General features: G+C 40.8%; 1 protein-coding gene across 6 annotated transcripts; it reads left to right on the top strand.

Annotated features, from left to right (window-relative positions):
- Window positions 1–847: 847 nt before the first annotated feature.
- pdcd4.S (programmed cell death 4 S homeolog) lies at window positions 848–23,538 on the top strand. Of its 6 annotated transcripts, none has more exons than XM_018226976.2 (12): window positions 848–980; window positions 8,038–8,130; window positions 8,734–8,997; window positions 10,110–10,201; window positions 11,095–11,208; window positions 11,920–12,141; window positions 12,280–12,377; window positions 13,355–13,472; window positions 18,937–19,044; window positions 19,466–19,576; window positions 20,739–20,878; window positions 22,856–23,538. In XM_018226976.2, exons 2-12 carry the CDS (start codon window positions 8,091–8,093, stop codon window positions 22,914–22,916), a joined length of 1,368 nt encoding a protein of 455 aa, XP_018082465.1. In that variant the 5' UTR covers window positions 848–980; window positions 8,038–8,090; the 3' UTR covers window positions 22,917–23,538.
- Window positions 23,539–23,643: the final 105 nt, after the last annotated feature.

Below are 23,643 nucleotides of genomic sequence, written 5' to 3'. Positions count from 1 at the left end.
TTTATATAAACTATAGTAGTACTTATCTGTTATCTACTGTGTATCCTGTGCTTGAATGGCTGCCCCATGGCTACACAGCAGCTTGTTTATATAAACTATAGTAGTCTTTTTTTATGGTTTGCGAGTGATTTGCCTTCTGCTGTCTCTTTCCAGCTTTCAAAAGGGGGTCACTGACCCCATCTAAAAAACAAATGCTCTGTAAGGCTACAAATGTATTGTTATTGCTCCTTTTTATTCCTCATCTTTCTATTCAGGCCTCTCCTATTCATATTTCAGTCTCTTATTTAAATCAGTGCATGGTTGCTAGGGGAATTGGGACCCTAGCAACCAGATGGCTGGAAATTGCGAACTGGAGAGCTGCTAAATAAAAAGCTAAATAAGTCAAAAACCACAAATAATAAAAAATGAAAATCAATTGCAAATAGTCTCAGAATATCCCTCTGTACATTATACTAACTGTTAATTTAAAGGTGACCCACCCATTAACACATTGTGTAAGAAATAATAACAGCGCGTTAGTTTTACCTCAGCTCGGCTAATGCGTCACGTGCTAAGTAGAAGGCCGGCAGAGGCCAGTGAATAAAGTATAAATATACGGGTTATAAGACAGATGAGGCAGTAAGTTGTATAAAACAATATGAGAAACACTGAGACAGAATTTCACTCACACAACTCTCCCCTCACAGTTTAACAACAACATAATGGCCACTCCCACTTTCCTCTCTTCAGACAAATATCCCGCCCCGACCCCTGACGTAAGAATACATTATATCGCCCCTCCCCCTGCTGCCACGTGCGCCGCCCTCCCAGTTCTTATTGGCGTTTCGCCGTGCACACCTTTCGACTCCGCCAATGGGAGCAAAGGCACGCCCCACAGCACATAAGTGACGGTGTTACTGGGCAGACACGCTGAGGTGAAGTACGGGAGTTTGGAGGGATCAAAACATAAACAGGCAGAGGAAAAGCAGCGAGGCGGAAGGGTGAGAGTCGTGAGCGCTGAAGCTTCGGATAGGGCCCAGTGTTTGGGTATTGCTCGTGTCTGTAATGCGTGTGACATACACAGTTTAGGTTCTTAGCTCCTGTGAGAGGGATAGGGGGTCGGAGGGGCCGACTGTCTCCTGTTTGTTTTGTGGGGGGCGGGTCCTGTTTGTGAACGAGCGGGACGTGTAGCTTTTCTTTTAGAAGTTTGAGAGTTGGGGGTGTGGCCTTCCGTCTGTGTGTGTGTCTGTATATATACGTACACACACACATATATATATATATATATATAATACACAAAAGCCATGAATATCCTGTAAATTATATCCTTATAAACAGTGAGTTCTGATGTCATCAGTTATAAACGGTGAGTTCTGATGTCATTTCTGTCACATGACTCATTGAAATTTGTGTATTATAATTAATAAAGTACCCCCAGTTGTAAAATATGAGGATATTAGAAGTTACCTCGGAGTTCCATGACCTGTATAACTCGGCCTTCGGCCTCATGTTTTTATATGGTCATGAAACTCCTCGGTAACTTCTAATATCCTTATATTTTACAAGAGGGGCTACTTTATTCACTATATAATACACACACACACTATGGGGCACATTTACTATTGGTTAATTAACCCTCGATATTCGAACCTCGAAGTCGAAGGATTTACCTAATTTTGTTTGTTTGAAGGAAAGATTGTTCGATCAAACGATTAAATCCTCAGAATCAAAGGATTTTAATCCATCGATCGAACGATTTTCCTTCAATCCCAAATTGCTAGGAAAAGGAGTTTTACTTACCTGGTAAAGCTCTTTTGCATAGGCCGTACTGTCAGTGCAGGACGTATGGGGTTAAGTTCTCCTCTCTGGAGGCAGGACAAACATGAATGAATTTTAGGCTCCTCCTCTTCCTGTGTCTCCTCCCATCCTCAGTTGTTTGCAAAGTCTGTGAGGAGACATATAGAGTAGACAGAACTAACTCCCTAACATAACTAATGATCGGCAGCAACCGGCATCCACACAAAAAGGGCGGGATGCTGCACTGACAGTACGGCCTATGCAAAAGAGCTTTACCAGGTAAGTAAATCTCCTTTTATGCATACGGCCTACCTGTCAGTGCAGGACGTATGGGGATGTCCCAAAGCCGTCCGAAATAGGGTAGGGAAAAAACAATAACTGATATGTGTGTAAAAAACTCTTAGTAGAATAACTATCAGGAAGCTAACTACGTGCTACTGCTGCTTGTAGCACCTTCCTGCCAAACTCAGACTGTTCAGCATGGAAAACATCAAACTTGTAAAACTTTGAAAATGTATGAGGAGATGCCCAGGTGGCTGCCTGGCAAATAGCTTCAAGTGAAGTCTCCTGTCGGTAGGCCCAAGAGGTACTGACCTTCCTAGTGGAATGTGCTCTAACTGACAAGGGGGGAAACCTCCCTGATCTAGTATAAGCTGTAGAAATAGCGTCCACGATCCATCTGGCGATGGATATCTTTGATGCTGGTAGACCAGCTCTGTGTCCACCAAAAAGTACAAACAAGGCATCTGACTTTCTAATGAGTTGAGATCGGTCAACATAAATCTTAAGAGTGTTTACTGGATCTAAAGAGTGATTGTGCTGCGACTGGTCCTCTGGCTCCTGCGTTGGAAGGACTGGAATGACGATGTCCTGGTTGATATGAAAAGCAGTGACTACTTTAGGTAGGAATGCTGGGTTTGTGCGGAGGACCGCTTTATCCGGATGGAATTTGAGCCAAGGAGGTTTACAGGAAAGGGCTGCCAACTCTGATACCCGTCTTGCTGATGCTATAGCCAGGAGAAACACTGTTTTAAGTGTGAGGAACTTTAGATCTACTGACTGAGCTGGTTCGAAGGGGGGAGCTTGCAAAGCTTCAAGGACTATGTTGAGATCCCATGACGGAACAGGGTTCTTAATTGGTGGTTTTAGACGGTTTAGACCTTGGAAAAAAAGTCTTACTTCAGGTAGTAATGCCCACTGTATTTAGTATCTTGAGATGTATGTGGTATGACTATATTGGGGAGGACTTTAACTTGATCCACCTCAATATCAGAATCAGCAATAACACTGGCCTTAGCAATTTTATGTAGGCGAGGAGGAGAAGAGTGTTCAGCAGTCTCTCTCCTAGTATGCCTCTTCCTAGTCTGCCTAGAGTGCTTCTTATGCTGTCCATCCTGGGCAGAAAAATCATCAATTAGGTCAGCTAGTGCTCTAGATTGCGCCATTATAACTTAGTAGGGTAAAGAACCACTTAGCTGGCTGATGTACAGTCCGATTGCTTAGAGGTGTAAGCGCCGCTACTGGTAATGCGCCTGAATCAGGTACTCGCCGTGACACGCTGGAGTGGCGGAAGTGCAGGCAAAAGCGGAAGTCGCTAAGGGCGCGAACCGCTAAACCGGAAGTAAGCCAGTGACGCGCTTAAACAGTAAACGCCGGTCCTCCATAACCTCTCTCTGGTGCCTGTATAAGGCCTTGGCCCTTCTGAATGGAGCGCGCTTGTAGGGCTCACACAGGGCATAGCGCAATGATGGCGCCATTGTGGAGAGAGAGAGGGAGGATAAATCGGAGGGAGCACACATCGTCTCTCAAGGAGAGGGGCTCACCTCCTCAGTTAGGCAGACAAACTGGCTAGCTGTAAAGGACGGAGCGACTCTAAGGTCTCACGTCCAGTGCTGGAGTACTGGGGCTCAATTAAATAGGGAGCACACTCCTTATAGGGGGCTCACCTACAAACGAGCTCGCCTGTAGTTGAAAGAAGAATCAAAAGAAAATAAGTAAAAATAAAATAATAAATAATGAGGAGGTAGGAGATATGTCTGCCTCCGAGCAGGACAAACAAAAAACTGAGGATGGGAGGAGACACAGGAAGAGGAGGAGCCTAAAATTCATTCATGTTTGTCCTGCCTCCAGAGAGGAGAACTTAACCCCATACGTCCTGCACTGACAGGTAGGCCGTATGCATAAAGCCTATGGGGACCTTCCCCATAGGATAAAATTGGTGCTCGGGTTTTAGGTGGCGAACTAGGAGGTCGAAGTTTTTTTAAAGAGACAGTACTTAGACTATCCAATGGTCGAACGATTTTTAGTTTGATTCAAAGTAGTCGAAGTAGCCAAAAAAAATTCGAAGTATTTTTTATTCTAATCCTTCACTCGATCTTAGTAAATGTGCCCCTGTATGTGCTATGTGTGTGTATGTATATATATATATATATATGTATATATGTATATATGTATATATGTATATATGTATATGTATATGTGTATATATATATATATATATATATATATATATATATATATATATATATATATATATATATATATATATATATATATATATATACACACACACTGTGTGTGTGTGTTACTATATGTGCTTTGTGCGGCCATGGAGTGGCTTCTGGGTGGGCCAGAGTGTCCCTTCGGCTAATTGTATAGATATGTGGGAGTGTCCTTTCTTATATGGGGAGTGTGTTCTGTATATGGGGGATAGGGGGAGTGGTCTGTAGTTGGGGGCGTGTCCTGTTGCCTTTGCTCTGGAGGGGGAGTGGTCTGCCTTCTATATGGGGGGGTGTCCTGTATGTGACAGAGGCTGTTGGGGGGGGGGGCCCTCTTCTGACTCTTGTTTTGTTGGAGGAAACTTGAGGGAGTGTGTTATACTCTCCCCATAGACGCAAAGATTTCTCTTGCCGAATGACCGATTTTAGGGAAGTCCGACCAATCCCTCGAAATTATCGTGCGGTTAGTGGGATTCGAATAATCGAACATCTTGCGATTTTTCGGCCGACATCTGTCAGGAAATTGATCAGCCAGGTCAAAAAATCTTTGTGGGTCCCAGTGCAATGTATCTATGTCTGCAGATCCAAGCAGCTCCCCTTTGTTTTCCTGCCAAATTGGTCTTTTTAGTTGATGGTCAATTCGTACGATTGTCCTGAGATAATCCTAAACACCTGCACTGTTTTACACTAGGGACCTATATATAAACACCTGTACTGTCTCACTAGGGACCTATATATAAACACCTGTACTGTCTCACTAGGGACCTATATATAAACACCTGTACTGTCTCACTAGGGACCTATATATAAACACCTGTACTGTCTCACTAGGGACCTATATATAAACACCTGTACTGTCTCACTAGGGACCTATATATAAACACCTGCACTGTTTGACTGGGGACCTATATATAAACACCTGCACTGTTTGACTGGGGACCTATATATAAACACCTGTACTGTCTCACTAGGGACCTATATATAAACACCTGCACTGTTTCACTAGGGACCTGTATATAAACACCTGCACTGTTTCACTAGGGACCTGTATATAAACACCTGCACTGTTTGACTGGGGACCTATATATAAACACCTGCACTGTTTGACTGGGGACCTATATATAAACACCTGCACTGTTTGACTGGGGACCTATATATAAACACCTGTACTGTCTCACTAGGGACCTATATATAAACACCTGCACTGTTTCACTAGGGACCTGTATATAAACACCTGCACTGTTTCACTAGGGACCTGTATATAAACACCTGCACTGTTTGACTGGGGACCTATATATAAACACCTGCACTGTTTCACTAGGGACTAAATGTTTATAGAATTGCTATGAGTGGGCCCAAGATGTCCAGTTTTCTGGTTGGCCCCTAGTGGAGCCACTTCACCCCTGTATCTCCTGTATGTGACTAACAGTATGGAGGGATAGGGAGGGGTAAGGGTCATGTCTCCTGTACGTGGGGAGTGATCTCTCTTCTATATGTCAGTGGGGAATATTTCTGTCTCATGAATGGTGTAGAAGGGTGATAGACTGGGCTGTAGTATTAACCTTTAATAGGCACAACATTGTTTGCCTTATATTACTGTAAACATGCAGCCAAATTGCACTGGGCCCTCACAATCAAACCAAACTGCATTGTGGTCCCACACGTGTGTTGCGTTACACCAGCTCCAGATAAGCAGGTCTCTTGCAAAGTGTGACTTGCAGCTTAAAGGGCAATTCACCTTCATTATTAATTAGTAATAACACTGCAAAACCTCCAGATACTTTCATATTCTGCCAAATCTTGTAAAATAGTAATTAGGGGGTGTGTCCATAAATGGCTTAAATCTTTTTGTCCCTCCTTTTTATTTCCGGAATGTTGGGTATGCAGCCCCCACAATAAGCTCTCTAAATGTAGCTCAACAGCATTGGTGCTAAAGATATATACTTTGCCTTTACTGTCACTGACATTGTTTCACATGCACCCGCCAGGCCTGAGTATGTTCCTCTCTTCTTTTTTTATATTGTTTGTGTGTGTGAAATAGTTCAGCCTCTGTTGTGCATCACTCATTATACAAATGCTTGGAATATGTTGGCACTGGTGTGTAGCAGCTCTAGCATGGGGCAAAGTAATGTAGTGTTGACGGAGAAGGGAAGCCTATTTAGAGAGCATTGCATTGTGGGAATGTGGCTCTGTTGTGTTGCCCTTGTGTCTGTCACAGCTTCAAAAGAAAACCCGATTGTTCCTTAGCACTTTGCCTGATATTTCAAAAGTATAGTTATATAATGTGTTCAAAATGATGGCTATTCTTAAAGGAACAGTAACAACAAAAATGCTAGTGTTTTTAAGTAATAGAAATATAACGCAGTGTGCCCAAACAACCCATCACCACTTACATCAGCCATTTACATAAGCTAAATGAGCATTTCCAATGTTGCAGAGTAACTGAATGCTATTCACCGTTTGTCTCTTTGTGGGCCTTTAAGAGAGCTCCCAGGTTCTCCCCCAGTCATTCATCAACCTGCCAACCCTTTTGTGCCCGCAGGCCCGGATTTGTGGTGAGGTGACAAAGGGCCAGGCCTAGGGCAGCAAGATTTCAGGGGTAGCGTGCCTTCCAGCTGCAATCTACTGTACGCGTAGCCCCCAGTGTGCATATGCGGGAAGTGGGGTACTAGGACCCTGCGGGGAACCCAAAACCAATATCCAGACCTTTGAGCCTGGCTAGGGCAACCAACCCCCCAAAGTTTGGGGACCACTCCTGCAAGTTTAGGAATGGAGCGTACGGATACCTGATTGAGCCACAAACTGTGGTTATTGACACTTGAAGGCATAATAAATAAATGTGGTGCAATTACCCTTAAATGAACATATACATTTGTATGGCTGAAATAAATTACATTTATCTTCTCAGGGCTTATTAAAGGGTAACAAACCCTGTTTGAAAAGCCATCATGCTAAACCTTACATGGCTATAGCTACTTTTCGACTGCATTTTGTATCGGGGGCGTTAGCATCAATAGGCACACTCTGCATGGACTAATGGAAAAGCCATCAAGAAACCGACCAGCCTTGTTGATTCAGGGCAAGTCCCATCTCTCAAGTCTCAATGAAACAGAGGGAGGAGAGCAGCCCACAGGCATAAAGTCAGGAGATAGAGGAGCAATTTATTCTCATCCCAAGCAGGGCCATGTACTGGGGATAACTTTAAATGCGATCAGCTTCAAACTTAAATATACAGATGTCATTCCTGCTGCCAGTTAAAGGGGTTGTTCACCTTCGAGTTAACTGTTAGTATGATGTAGAGAGTGATATTCTGAGACAATTTATTGTTTTTCATTTTTTATTATTGAAGGCTTTTGAGTTATGAGAATGAAATGTGAATAGGAGAGGCCTGAATAGAAAGACGAGTAATAAAAAGTATCAATAACAATACATTTGTAGCCTTACAGAGCATTTGTTTTTTAATGGGGTCAGTGACCCCGATTTGAAAGCTGGAAAGAGTCAGAAGAAGGTGGCAAATAATTCAAAAACTCTAAAGAATAAATAATGAAGACCAATTGAAAAGTTGCTCAGAATAGTCCATACTAAAAGTTAACGTGAAGGTGAACCACCCCTTTAAGTCATAGGGAGAGACAGTAGCTCAATGGCAGGGAGCAGAAATTGGCCTAAATATCTTTGTACACCTTGTGCAGCCCACCTACTCACCTGTGAGCCGTGTATGCTTGCCCACTTGGCAACTCTCATTGTAACGTTTATTTCTTTCTAGGCTAAATATCCAAGGGAACATTTATTCAGTTTCTATCAGGTTTATAAAACACAATGGAAATAGAGACACCAAGCGACATAAATGCTAATGTAGGTAAGTATTCCAGCCACAGTGAATTTCAGTGTAATATTTATTCTGCAGAAATAACCATTGTTTCCAGGCTCTTGGTGCTGGACTGATTTCTCGTTGGTTGATGCTGCTGTGTTTACAGACAGGCTATTGTATAGGCAACCCACCAGCAAACAGGCAAGAGAAACCAGTAGAATGCTGTGGATAACCCTTGTAATGGTTCTGGGTACAATGGGCATGAACACTTTTAGCTGCAGGTACAGCATAATGTTAGAATTGGGTACGCTAGGCGCAATACTGTTGAGGCAGGCTACACTGGCATATATTTTATTGATCCTGGATACAATCCATTCATATTGTTGGCTTTGGTGCAATTACTAATTGTGCATACTGTTGGCTCTGGGTACACCAAGCATATATACTACACATACTCTGGGTACTGTTTATTTTTGGAAGTCGTATGTATTATAGGCTTTATTACAGTGCAGTTTAATAACCATGAACTTGGCCCATTCATTCTGGGAAAAACAGTAGCAAATAGCATGCTGTGCGCTCCACTGATTTGCTGATTCTGGGCACTAAAGTAATACATTGTATAATAATAATATAAACTTCTTTATTTCTCAGTAGAGTCTGATTCTGAACTAAGTGGAGTAGAGCAAAACAGGACTGAAGAAAATGGCGATTTGGCCGAATCTTCCATTAGTGAAGCCAGACTTAATGCCAAAGCGCAGCGGCGCCTGAGGAAGAATTCTTCCCGAGACTCTGGAAGAGGCGACTCTGTCGGTGATAATGGGGACAGCACCCGGGCAGTTCTGCCCACAAGCCCAAAGTCAAAACTTATGGATAGAAAATCCCGAACTGGAAAAGGAAGAGGCTTGCCAAAAAAAGGTTGGAAATAATCTGCATTTTTTGTCAGTGTTGAGAGAGTTCCTAATTTTAGTACTTTTTTATTTATTTATTTTTTACATACATAAAAAAAACTACTTGCGGTCCTGTGCAACATAAACAATGAGACTCTTAATGTGCTTTTTTTCTGCTGGCGACAAACCGAATTCTGTCGAAATCTGCTCTGTGCTTTTTATGTTTTTTTTTTTTTTCATTTGACTTTTTGTCTTCCCACAGTTCTATTGTAACTGCTGGTGGTGTTCTTTTCTGTTTCTGGTGGATCATGCAATAGATTGAGAGCCTTTGTGCAAGGTTCAGATCTACTGGAGATACTGTTGCTATACCAGCACTGTACAACATTCCTTCTCCAATAATGATTCCTCTCATTTGTCTCATTGCATCTTAGAGGGGTGGTTAACCTTTCAATTACCTTTTAGTACATTATAGAATGGCCAATTCTTAGCAACTTTTTAATTGGTCATCATTATTTATGTTTTATGGTTTTTTTAATTATTTGCATTTTCCTTCTCTTTCCAGCTTTCAAATGGGGGTCACTGAGTCTGACCCCATCTACAAACAAATGCTTTGTAAGGCTACATATGTATTGTTATCGCTACTTTTTATTACTCATCTTTCTATTCAGTCCCTCTCCTATTCATATTCCAGTCTCTTATTCAAACCAGTGCATGGTTGCTAGGGTAATTTGGACCCTAGCAACCAGATGGCTGAAATTGCAAACTGGTGAGCTGCTGAATAAAAAGCTAAATAAGTCAAAAACCACAAATAATATGAAATTAAAACCAATTACAACTTATCTGACAATATCCCTCTCTACATAATACTAACCGTTATCTCAGAGGTGAACAACCCCTTTAAGCTTCCAATTCACCCAGATCACAACTTGTTTTACAAAATAGGAACAGCTGGGACTCCAACTGTGAGTTTCCACTTGAAATTCTGTTTACTTTACCAGTAGCTGCAGCTCTGAGCAAACTAAAAAAGTACATTATTTCACATTGTGGCTATATTTTATTGTTATCACTAATGGTTAGTGTTCGTATAAACACAGATGCTCTGAGCCTATATAGTCACCTTAATGTTGCTTTTACTTGCAGGAGGAGCTGGGGGTAAAGGAGTGTGGGGGACACCCGGACAAATTTATGATGAAGAAATTGTTGATATCAAAGATCCAAATTATGATGACCAGGTAAGTTGCAATATGCTTTGCTAATCATAGCTGTGTTTATCTTAAAGTTACACTAGCTGTTTTCCAAACTGTATAGCTATAACCGCTATTTGAGAGGTCTCAATCCTTTTCTATATTGAGAGCCCCAACTTTCTGTAATTATGTTTTAGGGAGTTAGCCCAGTAATGTGGGAAAATTTGGCTGTTGCTTGGTGTGGACTACCAGCCTGAATGGTTCCTGTCTGCACACTTGTGTCGTTGTGTTTCCAACACTTGTGTATTCCAGAAGTCTGCATTCCTGCCATGTCCTTGGCCACCATACACCTGCTGTGTGAGCAACATCAAAGGGAGCAACCAGGTGTTGATCACTGACACAGAATCACTATCTCCCTAATTACACATCTATATCTTCACATGGTAGAATGCTGACATTAAATGAGCACTAAACCCTGTTGCTACATTTACCAATATTCTAAAACAGCAGAAAAAAACACATCTACATAACTTTTAATACCCTCTATATGCAGACTGGTTTTAGTCCACTACCAACGCAAGTTGTTTTGTCAGTTGTAGCTGCACTGACTTTCTTTGTCAAGCAGAGGGAGACTGTGCCCCAAATCGATCAAAACTATTCCTGTCCCAATATTAAAGGATAAACAAAAGCCTGTGTAATACATTGGGCCCCTTCTTTAGAGACCCAGAGAAAATCAGAAATGGAAATAACGTAGATACCCTATTTAACGTAACACAGGCAATATATGGTCACATATATACCTGAGTACGTTTTTAAAATATTGAATATGAACATGTTAAGCATCGGTGTATGGAAACTTTTGCACTTCACTGTATCTGCTCCGTGAAAAGCAAGTGTTCATGCCTTAGGTATTCACGGATTCTTTTCTTGATCTTTTACAGGACAACTGCATGTATGAGAAAACTGTTCTTCCTCTAGATGAAAAATCCTTTGAGAAATCAGTCACTCCAATTGTGCAGGAATATTTTGAACATGGGGATACAAATGAAGTTGCAGTACGTTTCTTTATAATCCTCTTAATAATTGAGAGTGCAATTTGCAGTTACTCACAGTAAGCTAAAGGAAAAAAAGAAAGCATGTGAGGTTTGCCATGCTTAGCTCTGATATGTAATTCTATATCAAGCTTTGTTGTGGTATTGTTTTGTTTCAGTTGTCAGTGGTGTGAGCAGGGCCCCTTTTATATTTGTACCCATCTGTGCCAGTAGCCTGTAGGTTATGAGCTTCTGTACCCTGCTAGGGTACTAAAAACCTACATTTAATTTTTTTCATTCATATGTCTGAATTTACTATTGTACAGAAAGAACACTGTGTCTCTGATGATGGACGTGTCTAGTGCAGCTGTTTGTGCAACCCGTTGAACTCTACTGCACAGTGAATTTCTAAAAGCCCCTCCCCCAAACCGAGTTTGGGCCTTGAAATGAATAAGAAGCAAATATTCTGTAGCAAATTACATTTTCCTCCTTCCTATTTCAGTTATGCAGCACCCAGCAAGTAGCTCATTCATCAGTGACATCCCATTCCATAGCTCAGGCTAACACATGTGGAACATACTTTTTGCCTATTGCTTAAATCTTGAGTTCTAGTCCCACCCACTGCTTGAGTCACAGACTCTCTGTCCCAGGCCCTGTACGTGTTCTAGTCAGCATATTTTAGAATCCATTTTTTTTGGGTAAGTGTGAATCTATTCAGTGTCTCTTTTCTTGCAGGAAATGTTACGAGATTTAAACCTTGGGGAAATGAAATGTGGCCTGCCAGTGTTGGCAGTGTCCCTCGCTCTGGAAGGAAAAGCCAGCCACCGGGAAATGACATCCAAGCTTCTCTCACATCTCTGTGGAACTCTACTTAGTACTGAGGATGTGGAACGATCATTTGACAAACTCCTCCAGGAGCTGCCGGAACTGGTTTTGGATACTCCTCAAGCACCACAGGTTTGAATTATCTGGGGGTGGGGGTTTAAGGGAAAAAATATAACATTTACGTTATTTTAGGAAAATATGGATATATTTTATATTTTGTTTTAACTTTAAAAATATCAATTGCCTTTGCTCACAGTGTTATCTTTACAGTTGGTGGGACAGTTTATTGCCAGAGCTGTTGGAGATGAGATCCTGAGCTCCACTTACTTAGAGGGCTACAGAGGGACAGTGGATTGCATTCACTCTCGGTATGTTATTCCTTAGGTGACCAATCCAAGACCATGCAATTGCTTAGCTGAGCGATCAAAGAAAACATGATCTCTCTGCCAACCAAAGCAAATTAAATTGCAAATCAATAAACCTCAGCCAACAAACAAACAAAACTGTTTTTCTATGTACTAGCTAGTTAAATGTTTTTTAACTTTCCCAAAGATGAATAGGAGAGGCAATACAATGTATGATCCCCTTCTATTATTCCACTCCATTAGGCTGTTGGAAGCTGTAGCTTATCTTCTTCACTATCTTCCCCGGCAGATATGGTGCATCGCTGTATTCGATTTTCAAACATGCCGGTCAGTAACGTAACTAGAGGAGACGGGCCCTGGTGCGGGACGCGCAGCCGGGCCCCCCTCTGTACGTGATTTTTGGCCCGTGAGCTGCCGGGGGGCCCTGAGGGGGTGCGGGCCCTGGCCCGCTCGCTCCCCCGGTAGTTCCGCCACTGATGCCGGTTGGACAAACCGGCCTTGGTATATAGATATCAGTTGGATGCTCTTGCCAACACCATTACCAAAAATGTCATGGTATGTGTATGGCCAGCTTTATCCAAATGACCTGAGTAAAAAGCTAGGTGTAGCTTTTGTTAAGTCCGAATAGAAGAGATTTGAAAATCCATATTCTTGTCCTCCTCCCCCCCCAAAAAAAAAAATCTATTGCCTGCAACCCACCCTTCATCTATAGGCTTCACAATCTAGTGGAGAGAAGAACCTTTTGTGGCAGCCTTCCACTCCATGGCCTCTGGGTGACACATTTGCTGCTGCCCATTGTCATTCCTTAGGGTCCTGTGCATAAAACAAGCAGATTGTAATGTAGTCCCACTAAGGGCTCAGCACCACCACTTGCTTGTCCTTTTGTTAACTTCTTAAAATAACACTGGTTTCTTCCTTAACGCTAAACCTTGTAAACATTTGTTTCCATGCATAATTTATATTTCATTTATTTACTCTAGTGCGGCATTGAATCGGGCAGCATTGTTACTGCGGATCACAAAGGGAGGAAGAAGAAGAATAGACAGTGTTTGGGGCACTGGCGGGGGACAGCAGCCAGTTAAGAAGCTGGTTAAAGAGGTAACGTGTTCATTAATATGAAACTGTAGCTAAAACATATTTCTGTTGGAGAGTCTTCTAACATTTAGGACATGTGCACAAATGCAAATATGTTGTAGATACATGTGAAATCTGTGTGTCTATAGTACCACTTTCATTCAGTTTTGCTGAATTTTGAATTTTATAGAGGAATTTAAATGCTAAATATAGTTTTATGTTTTCTCACCATGGGCTGTGTCCACTCCTGATTTGTGGACTCTGCCATTTTGGGGGTCTGTTTGATCCTGACACACCCTTTGTTGCTAGGATAGTATCACACAGGCCTTAGGGTGACCGGATGTGTTTGGGAGGTGGTGAGGATCGTTAGGTCCATTGTCTTCTCTGCCTGCATTTTTATAGAAATATATTGTCAAAAAATCCCACCACCCACGATTTTCAGTTCTAGTGGCATCAGGTGGTTCTCAATGTTATTAACCATTGAAGCGGCAGTATACTTGTGCTGTATGTACTTTTTCACTATTGGTTTAATCATTGTTTTATTTTTTAATTTATTTGTTATTTGAGGCACATCTGTGTTTTGTGATTAAACTGGCAAAAAAAAAATAAAGCACGTAATATTACTAAAGATCAATTAAATACTCTTGACATAAGCCGAGCATCACAGATGACCTATCCCCCGAAAACCATGCTAACTTTATCATGGCCCTTAGACAAGTTCAACTGTACAGGCTAAACCTCACCAAAAAACAGCTTTTATACTCCACTAGTAGAGCATTTGCCCTAGGAGACAAAAATGGCAAACCTCTGGCCTTTTTAGCCAAAACAATGGAGCAATCTACGGCTATTCCCAAAATAGTTAATGCACAAGGTCTGGCCATTTTGGCTCCCTCCGAAATTGCAGAAGAATTTAAATCTTACTATGCGGACTTATATACATCCAAAGTGCTATACACCAACGAGGAACTGCACACCTACCTAAACGAGATCACCCTTCCTCACCTATCCCAACACCAAACGAAATATCTAGACAACCAAATTTTGCAATTAGAGATAGCAGAGGCGATAATGGCTATGTCTACAGGGAAGTCCCCAGGCCCGGATGGATACGGAATTGAATGGTATAGATTTCATATAAAGCAGTTAGTCCCCAAACTCGTAGACACATTAATGCACGCATATGAAAATTTCGCAGTTCCCCCTTCATTCTCAGAAGCAACCATTATAGTGTTACCCAAACCAGGTAAAGATAGCACTCGCTGCACATCTTATAGACCAATATCACTTTTGAATCCTGAAGTTAAAATATTAGCAAAAATACAAGCAAGGTAACTAATTCAATTTATAACCTCTCTGGTACATGAAGACCAATCTGGTTTCATTCCCTCTAAATCAACAGGAATTAACATACGCAGACTATATTTTAACCTACAAGCATCACATGACAATGGGGAAACAGGGGTAGTGGTAACCGTAGACACAGCCAAAGCATTTGATTCTATTGAATGGCCATATCTATGGGAAGTTCTAACAAGATTAGGCCCAGGTTTTATTAAATGGGGTTGCCTAATGTACAGTAAACCCACAGCCAGACTTAAAGTAAATGATGTCCTATCCACTCCCTTCAACCTATCTAGAGGAACCAGACAGGGATGCCTTCTTTCCCCCTATTTGTGTTTGCAATAGAACCCATGGTCATTGTAATTAGATAAAATCCCCAGATTCAAGGCCTATTGTATAAAGGATCAGAAGGGAAGAAATCTCTTTATACGCAGATGACACTCTTTTATACTTAGCCAACCCAGCGGATTCATTAGAAATCACTTGACACAATCTCTGCTTTTGGGAAATTTTCTGGCCTGCAAATCAACTGGGATAAATCACAAATATTTCCACTTACCACTCGTGCGCTACAATCAATAAACTCTAAAATGAACCTTAAAAACAGTGGAAACATTAAAGAATTTTAATACATAAAGATCCAACCACATTTATGTCTCTTAATATACAACCTCTTATACAACTCATGAAAATTACACTTGCAAAATTGTGTACTTTACCTTTAACCCAAATGGGCAGGATTAATATTTGTAACAGGGTATTTCTTCTCAATTTTTTTATATTTCTTCACTAATTCGCCCTGCTACATACCAAAATCAATTCTGCAAACAATAGACCGCACACAAGCCGATTTTGTGTGGGCACAAAAAACTCCCACAGTAGCTAGAACAACACTACATGCCCCTGCAACGCAACTAGGCTTAGCAATGCGTAACTATGAATCATACTACCTGGCAACACAAGCAATACATGCCTCCAATTGGAAAACATTTGACACTGAAAACCCAGCTTCTCTGTTGGAAGCTCTATACTTTGGTTCCATTGAATCACTACACCATGCTTTTACAGGCCTAAAAAATCCTTACCAATATTAATTCCATTGTTAGATGCTGCTAAGAAATCATGGGACACGTTGTACAAATCTACTAATAAAGACAATTCTCTCTCACCAGATCTGCCCTTGTGGCATAATGCTTCACTAAGCAACTTTGACAAATTTACAGGGTGGGGGGGCTTCTGGGCAAGAGCAGGAGTCAAGCAACTCCAACACATAACTCAAACGGGCATTTTTAAAACTAGAGCAGTTCCAACAAACTCTGGAATTGTCAGATCTGTCGGTGTATAGCTACCTGCAACTGCAACATTTATACCACTCTCAATTTCATATCACCCCACCCAAAATACAACAAAAAGCTGTAGAGACTATAATAAGCTCACCAAGAAAACAGAAGCTAGTATCCAAAATATATACGTACATTGCATCTCAAAAATATGACCCCAGACCCAGGGTCAAACCTCAGTGGGAAAGTCGTGGAGTTCACTTAGATCCCGATGATTGGGAAGAGTTAGAAGACCGTCTCTATCTCCCTTTAATCAGTACAAGAGACAGGCTCATTCAATTTAAAATTATACACCAAACGTATTTGACACCAAAAAAATCACAACTTATGGGCCGCCTAGAGCATTCCAGATGTCCTCGCTGCAATTCACCAGATGCGGATTTCATACACCTCATATGGTATTGTCCAGATATACAGAAATTTTGGAAAAAAGTAATGCAGTTTTTAGCCAACAAATTTGCTCTACCACAAGTATTGAACCCAGCTACCTGCCTACCAGGTGCTCTGGTACCCAGAATCCACTCAAGATTATTGATGAGATTACTTCTGTTCTATGCCAAGAAAACGGTAGCCCTACACTGGATGGGGCCCAACATCTCCTACGCTTAAAAAAATGGATTAATCTCATTAATTCCTTGCTGGAACTTTATAAGTTAATGTATATTGCCAGAGGGTGTTCACAGAAATTCGAAAAAATATGGTCTCCTTGGCTGGATTCACCTGCAACATGACCAAATAAGTCTACTGAGAAATTTTCATTTATATCCTCTCCATGTCTACCTTCTTCTTCTTCCTTCCTTCTTTATTTCCTTCCTTCTTGTTTGTTAATGAAAACTTAATAAAAGGTTACTAAAAAAAAACTGGCAAAAAATATGTTCAGCACAAGCCCTATTTGTTGAATTATGTTAAACAAGTCAAAATAGTTTCATGTGCTTTTCCTCCCTTAGTTATCCCTGGTATTATGTAGGAAAAAGGAAACAATTATTTCATTAAACATACAAAGTAAAAGCATAAACCAGTTTGGGGGTGTGTGCAGGATCCTTGAACACACACAAGGCAATATAGTTAACCTTGCAAGGTTATTTATGTGTATCCTTGCAGTACACTGACCTTGAGTGCAACCAGGAAGAAATATAAAAAAATAAGTCTTACAATTCTGATTATAGAAAGGCTTCGCACATTTGTATTTCTGGAAGGGTACAGCCCCCCTCGGACATTTTCCCAGTGGTATGTCTTTCATTTCTCAGGAACATCTGAGTACTGGGGTGTTTTCTGAACAAAGATTTTTAGTGAAGCAGTATTTAGTTGTATGAAATTAAATCAAATGTGCAAAATGTGGGTACCCTTGTAATTTTGCTAATTTGAATGCATGTTACTGCTCAATACTGATTACTGGCAACACCAAATTGGTTGGATTAGCTCGTTAAGCCTTGAACTTCATAGGCAGGTGTGTCCAATCATGAGAAAAGGTATTTAAGGTGACCAATCACAAGTTGTGCTTCTGAGTGACAGCAGGGATCATCAAAGCAACTTTTAAAAGATCTGAAAACAGATGGTTTAGGGGAAGGCTACAAAAAGCTATCTTAGAGGTTTAAACTGTCAGTTCCAACTGTAAGGAATGGAATGAGGAAATGGAAGGCCACAGGCACAGTTGCTGTAAAACCCAGGTCTGACAGGCCAAGAAAAATACAGGAGCGGCATATGCGGAGGATTGTGAGAATGTTAGACAACCCAAAGATCATCTCCAAAGACCTGCAAGAAGATCTTGATGCAGGTGTATCTGTACATCGTTGCACAAAGAATATGTGTATGGCAGGGTGATGAGAAAGAAGTCCTTTCTGCACTCACACAAACAGTCGCTTGTTGTATGGAAAAGCTCATTTAGACAAGACACAGTCATTTTGGAACAAATTGCTTTGGACTGATGAGACAAAAATTTAGTTATTTGGTCATAACAAAAAGTGCTTTGCATGGTGGAAGAAGAACACGGCATTCCAAGAAAAACACCTGCTACCGACTGTCAAATTTGGTGGAGGTCCCATCATGCTGTGGGGCTGTGTGGCTAGTTCAGGGGCTGTGTGGCTAGTTCAGGGGCTGTGTGGCTAGTTCAGGGACTGCTGGGACCCTTGTTAAAGTCCAGGGTCGGATGAATTCAACCCAATATCAACAAATTCTTCAGGGGTTGGATATTCCAACAAGACAATGGGACTCATCAACACTGGGCAAATTTGCCCATGGGCTGTTACCTATAACAACCAATCAGATTGCTGCATTTATTGTTGTTCTTGCAGCTGGCTTTAAAAGCTAATCCATGATTGGTTACTATATGCAAATTTGCCCAGTGTTGATAAATGAACCCCAACAACCCTAAACACACTTAGAAATCTTCAAAGACATTTATGCAGAGGGACAAGTACAATATTCTGGAGTCCCCCGATTTGAATATCATGGAAAATCTATGGGATGATCTGAAGCAGACTGTCCATGCTCGGCAGCCATCAAATTTAACTGAACTAGAGAGATTTTGTATGGACGAATGGTCAAAAATAGCCACATCCAGAATCCAGACACTCATCAAAGGCTATAGGAGGCGTCTAGAGGCTGTTACATTTGTAACTAAGTATTGATGGAATATCTCTGTTGGGGTGCCCAAATTTATGCACCGTTCTAATTTTGTATGATGCATATTTTCTGTTGATCCAAAAAACGTTGTCACTGCTGAAATACTAGTGTTTCCATAAGGCATGTTATATATTAAAAGGAAGTTGCTATTTTGAAAGCTCTCATTGAGTTTCTTGTTGTGACAGATTGACATGCTGCTGAAAGAGTATGCGCTTTCTGGAGATGTTGTAGAAGCAGAACGGTGCCTGCAGGAGCTCGAAGTTCCTCACTTTCACCATGAATTAGTTTACGAAGTAAGGACTCTCTTTTTAACCCTTATAATTTATAAGAGAAATTTATGGAGAAAAAACTCGAATCGAGTTTGATCTGATTCGATTTTTGGGTCGTTTCAATTCGTCTGAGTTGAAAAAAATTAGATTTTAATAATACATTTTGATTGGTTGAATTTCAAATTTAGGGGAGTTTTAGAAAAACTCACATGAATTGGAAATTCGACCTTTGATAAATGTACCTCCAAGTAACAATTACTTACAAAAGCAGAACTATCCATGAAAAATGATCGTGACCTATAGGCAACTTTTAATGTAGGTTAATATTTTTAGTGTCCGTATCACTTTCATTTTCCATGTTGGTGTTCAATTCAGTGTATGACATATTTTAAACTAATAACTAATTAACACAGGTAACTTATTGCGTGTATTCTGTTTTGGACAGGTGATAATGATGGTTTTGGAAGCAACTAGTAACAACACATACACAATGATGCTTTGTTTGCTGGAAGCCTTGTGGAAGTCAGGTGTTATAACACTGGACCAAATGAAAAGGGTAAGTCTGCCCTCTACTGATTAAGTGAACACTACAGAAATAAGCTCACTGCTAGTGAAATGTATTGTTTTGTTAGAATTATGCAACAATTTAGGAGACGGGAGAAACCCTATAAAGTTTTCTAGCATGAATTCTGCTTTGTCATAGAACAAACAACAACAGTTTAGCTATAAATTGATTAGGGATGCACCAAATCCACTATATGGGATTCAGCGGAATCCCTGAATCCTTTGTGAAAGATTCAGCCAAATACCGAACCAAATCCTAATTTGCATATGAAAATTAGAGGCAGGAAAGGAAAAAATGGAAAAATAATGTTTTACTTTCTTGTTTTGAGATGAAGTCACATGATTTCCTTTCATTTACATATGCAAATTAGGATTCTGATTCGGTTCGGCCACACACAAGGATTCGACCGAATCCCAAACCAAATCCTGGATTCGATGCATACCTAAAATTGATTAACTTAGCATTTTTTTCCTTTTTTACCAAGGGCCCCTATGTTTTCCCTGAGTGCAGACTCTTACTAATTTACTTTGAATGAACTAGACAACAGTGGTAATAAGTTCACACACAGACAGTATCAGTACACTGCACAATGTGTTTGTCCAATATCCAATCCTGAGATTTCCCTAACTGACCCCACAAGGTTGGGACTCTTGTAAACTGCCTGATAAATGTGTTGATAGCACTAAGCATAGGAACGTAGAAGGGGACATTAGCCAGCAGTTCAATAACCTTACACATAGAATAGGAACTTAAACACTTACCTTTGCAAAGCACCCAGAGACCTCTCACAAAGGGTTAATAATAATAAAAAGCAGCCAACAACAGGAAAAAGCAACCTCAACACTTCCTTGGGTATTGGCATGGCAGTACAACACTTCTTTTCAGGATGTACAATTACTAAGATTGTAGAATTGCGGCAGAAATCAAGGTCAATTAAAAACAACCACTAAAAGTAGTAAATTCTCTTTAACCTGCGCTGTACCACAACACATGTCCCATCATCCCAATAGCGAATATTCAGCAGCAGCCAAGAGTTACAGATCATTGTAAGAACTTGATCACTTGAGAGAGTGATTTTTATACAGTATTGCTGCTTAATCAAGACACAGACTGGGCCTATCAGAACTTATTTGTATCTCTGTTTATATTTTAGGGATATGACCGAATATATCAAGAAATTCCGGACATTAACTTGGATGTACCCAAGGCATATTCTGTACTGGAGCGATTTGTGGAGGATTGCTTTAAAGTTGGAATTATTTCCAGACAAATAAGAGACCTCTGTCCTTGCAGGTGACTTACCCCATTCATTCATTATTCTTATACAAGCATCTTAAAGGGGTTGTTCAAATTGTTCCCCAGAAATAAAGCCTTTTATTTAAATTACTTTCCATTATTATTATTTTTTTTACAGTTTTCTCAAAATCTAAGTTTAAAATGTAATGTTTCTGTCTCTGGTGTTTGAGTCTGGCAGCTCACACCTGTGATTAGTCTCATCACATCAGAATGGAAGGCATCGCAGGTAAAATCGCCCATGGAGTTCTACCCTTGGTCGATACATTTCTCCGCAACATCTCTGGAGTATTGCCAACTATTGTATTAATTCTAACAGCTGCCTGTAATGAAAAACCCAGGGATTCTGCTCAACAGGGGCAATGACCAGAAATGTATCAACTAAATGTATCAATTTAGAACAGTTTACAGGGTCGGCGACCCCCCCTATAACTATTTCAGAAGGTGAAAAATGAAAATCTAATCTTCAGTATTAGAAAAATAATCATACATAGAAAATAGAGTAATTGGGAAAAAGTCATTATTTCTGGTGAACTTTCTGACACCAACTAGGTGTTTGAAGGCAAACAACCCCTTTAATGTTCATGTTGGTTATACTATGTTCTCTTTAAAGGGGTCTTTCCCACCTTTTAACCTAATGAAAGTAAATGTAATTCCAATCAGCTTTGCTATATGCATTCATTCTTAATTCTTACTGGGTTTATAGTTCTGTGTAACTGTCATTGTGTCTGTCCCTTTCTCTTCTCTGCACTGCTGCCTCTGACTCCTGATACAACTTCCCAATATCCATTCATTCCTCATTCTCACTGGGTTTATAGTTCTGTGTAACTGTCATTGTGTCTGTCCCTTTCTCTTCTCTGCACTGCTGCCTCTGACTCCTGATACAACTTCCCAATATCCATTCATTCCTCATTCTCACTGGGTTTATAGTTCTGTGTAACTGTCATTGTGTCTGTCCCTTTCTCTTCTCTGCACTGCTGCTTCTGACTCCTGATACAACTTCCCAATATCCATTCATTCCTCATTCTCACTGGGTTTATAGTTCTGTGTAACTGTCATTGTGTCTGTCCCTTTCTCTTCTCTGCACTGCTGCCTCTGACTCCTGATACAACTTCCCAATATCCATTCATTCCTCATTCTCACTGGGTTTATAGTTCTGTGTAACTGTCATTGTGTCTGTCCCTTTCTCTGCACTGCTGCTTCTGACTCCTGATACAACTTCCCAATATCCATTCATTCCTCATTCTCACTGGGTTTATAGTTCTGTGTAACTGTCATTGTGTCTGTCCCTTTCTCTTCTCTGCACTGCTGCCTCTGACTCCTGATACAACTTCCCAAGATAAGGACTCATGCGCTCTGTGTATATGTAGCCTTGGGAATACAATATGAGGAATATCCCATATAAAATCTGTCTCCTTATCAAGTCACTGCTTACAATTTGGTTTAAGGAAATAACTGGAGCATATATTTATAATGAAGTCTAATGAGCAGTGGGAAGGGATTTATATTTAATACTCATGTGTAGAGCAGATGGCCCGATAAGCCGATTTACTGGGAACTTTTGCAGAAATATGGTCAGAAAACGATGGGGGGGGGGAATAAAAGAAAAATTTAAGTATTTGGGTGTGAGAGTGAATGAGTATAATGCACACAGGACCTGTACAAAGTGTTAATGTGCTACAATGTGTTGTGCTTTGTGCACTCTGTATAGGGACCATGAGAATTAGTAGGATGGGAACATGCTCTGCTACATAACCAAACTAAACTCAACCTTCATTTGCATATTCAAATTTAGGATGCATTAAATCAATGAGATTATCTGTGGCACTAGGACGAAAGGCACATAGTTCTGCTGACTCCAGCCCTCAGAAAGGGGGAACCCTTTGACCCAGCTCTCATTGAATTTGAGTGAAATCCAGTTCTTTATCAGACGGCATTTCCACATACCTAACCATTTCCACTTTGCTTTTGTCTCAGAGGAAGAAAGCGGTTTGTAAGTGAAGGAGACGGCGGGCGCCTGAAAAGAGAGAGTTACTAACAATCGGCAGCCTCCCTGTCTCCCATGATGAGGATGAAGAAGGATTTTGTGGGGCTTTTCTACTTAAGATGTAAATGTTATGGGTAACAGCCTTTAAATAACCGTTTTTGTTATGTCACAGATTCAGGGTCATTTACATATAAAGCTGCTCACCCCAACAGGGGAGAATTTGTATAAGCTGCCCCCTCTGAAGTGCCATTAGCTTCTACTCTATTCCATGCTCTGCACTGGTGTACACGACTGTAAAATCACGATTAAAACAAAGCTCTTTATAACACGGGAATTACTTCAACCCAGGTGCCTCCAGGCTGTTGGGGGATGCTGGTAGTTGTAGTTTAACAGCACTTAAGAGGCCACAGGTTGTGTGTATCTGATTTAACCCCTCTTTGGCTGCTGCTTTTCAAAACCTTGACTTTGGAAGTGGGATATAAATTACGTTCTGTTCTCTGTGTGCTCTGGGGTCGCAATGGTTTGTTAGGGTTAATAATAAAGGGATGGGAATGAATCTTTTGTTCAGAATATGGTGGCTGGAACATCTATTTTTCTACAAAAACCAAATAACTGGAAATTCGGAGATCTGCTGTGAATGTGCAAATAAATACAAATAAATATTGCGAGTGAAGCAGGAGGTTGCTCAGTGTTATTTGTATAACACACACTCTTACTTGTAGGGATTGTTCCTGCTGTGCATGGAGGAGTCCATTACTAGTTACCCACAGTCGTGCCA

Source organism: Xenopus laevis, chromosome 7S (genome assembly GCF_017654675.1).
Source record: "Xenopus laevis strain J_2021 chromosome 7S, Xenopus_laevis_v10.1, whole genome shotgun sequence".
NCBI lineage: Eukaryota > Metazoa > Chordata > Amphibia > Anura > Pipidae > Xenopus > Xenopus laevis.
This window is presented reverse-complemented; position numbering and strand designations above follow the sequence as displayed.

Coding starts and splice junctions, on each gene's coding strand:
- pdcd4.S (XM_018226976.2), top strand. CDS start 8,091: ATGGAAATAGAGACACCAAGCGACATAAATGCTAATGTAG. Junction 12,142..12,279: donor ATACTCCTCAAGCACCACAG/GTTTGAATTATC, acceptor TTATCTTTACAG/TTGGTGGGACAGTTTATTGC. Junction 19,045..19,465: donor ACCATGAATTAGTTTACGAA/GTAAGGACTCTC, acceptor TGTTTTGGACAG/GTGATAATGATGGTTTTGGA.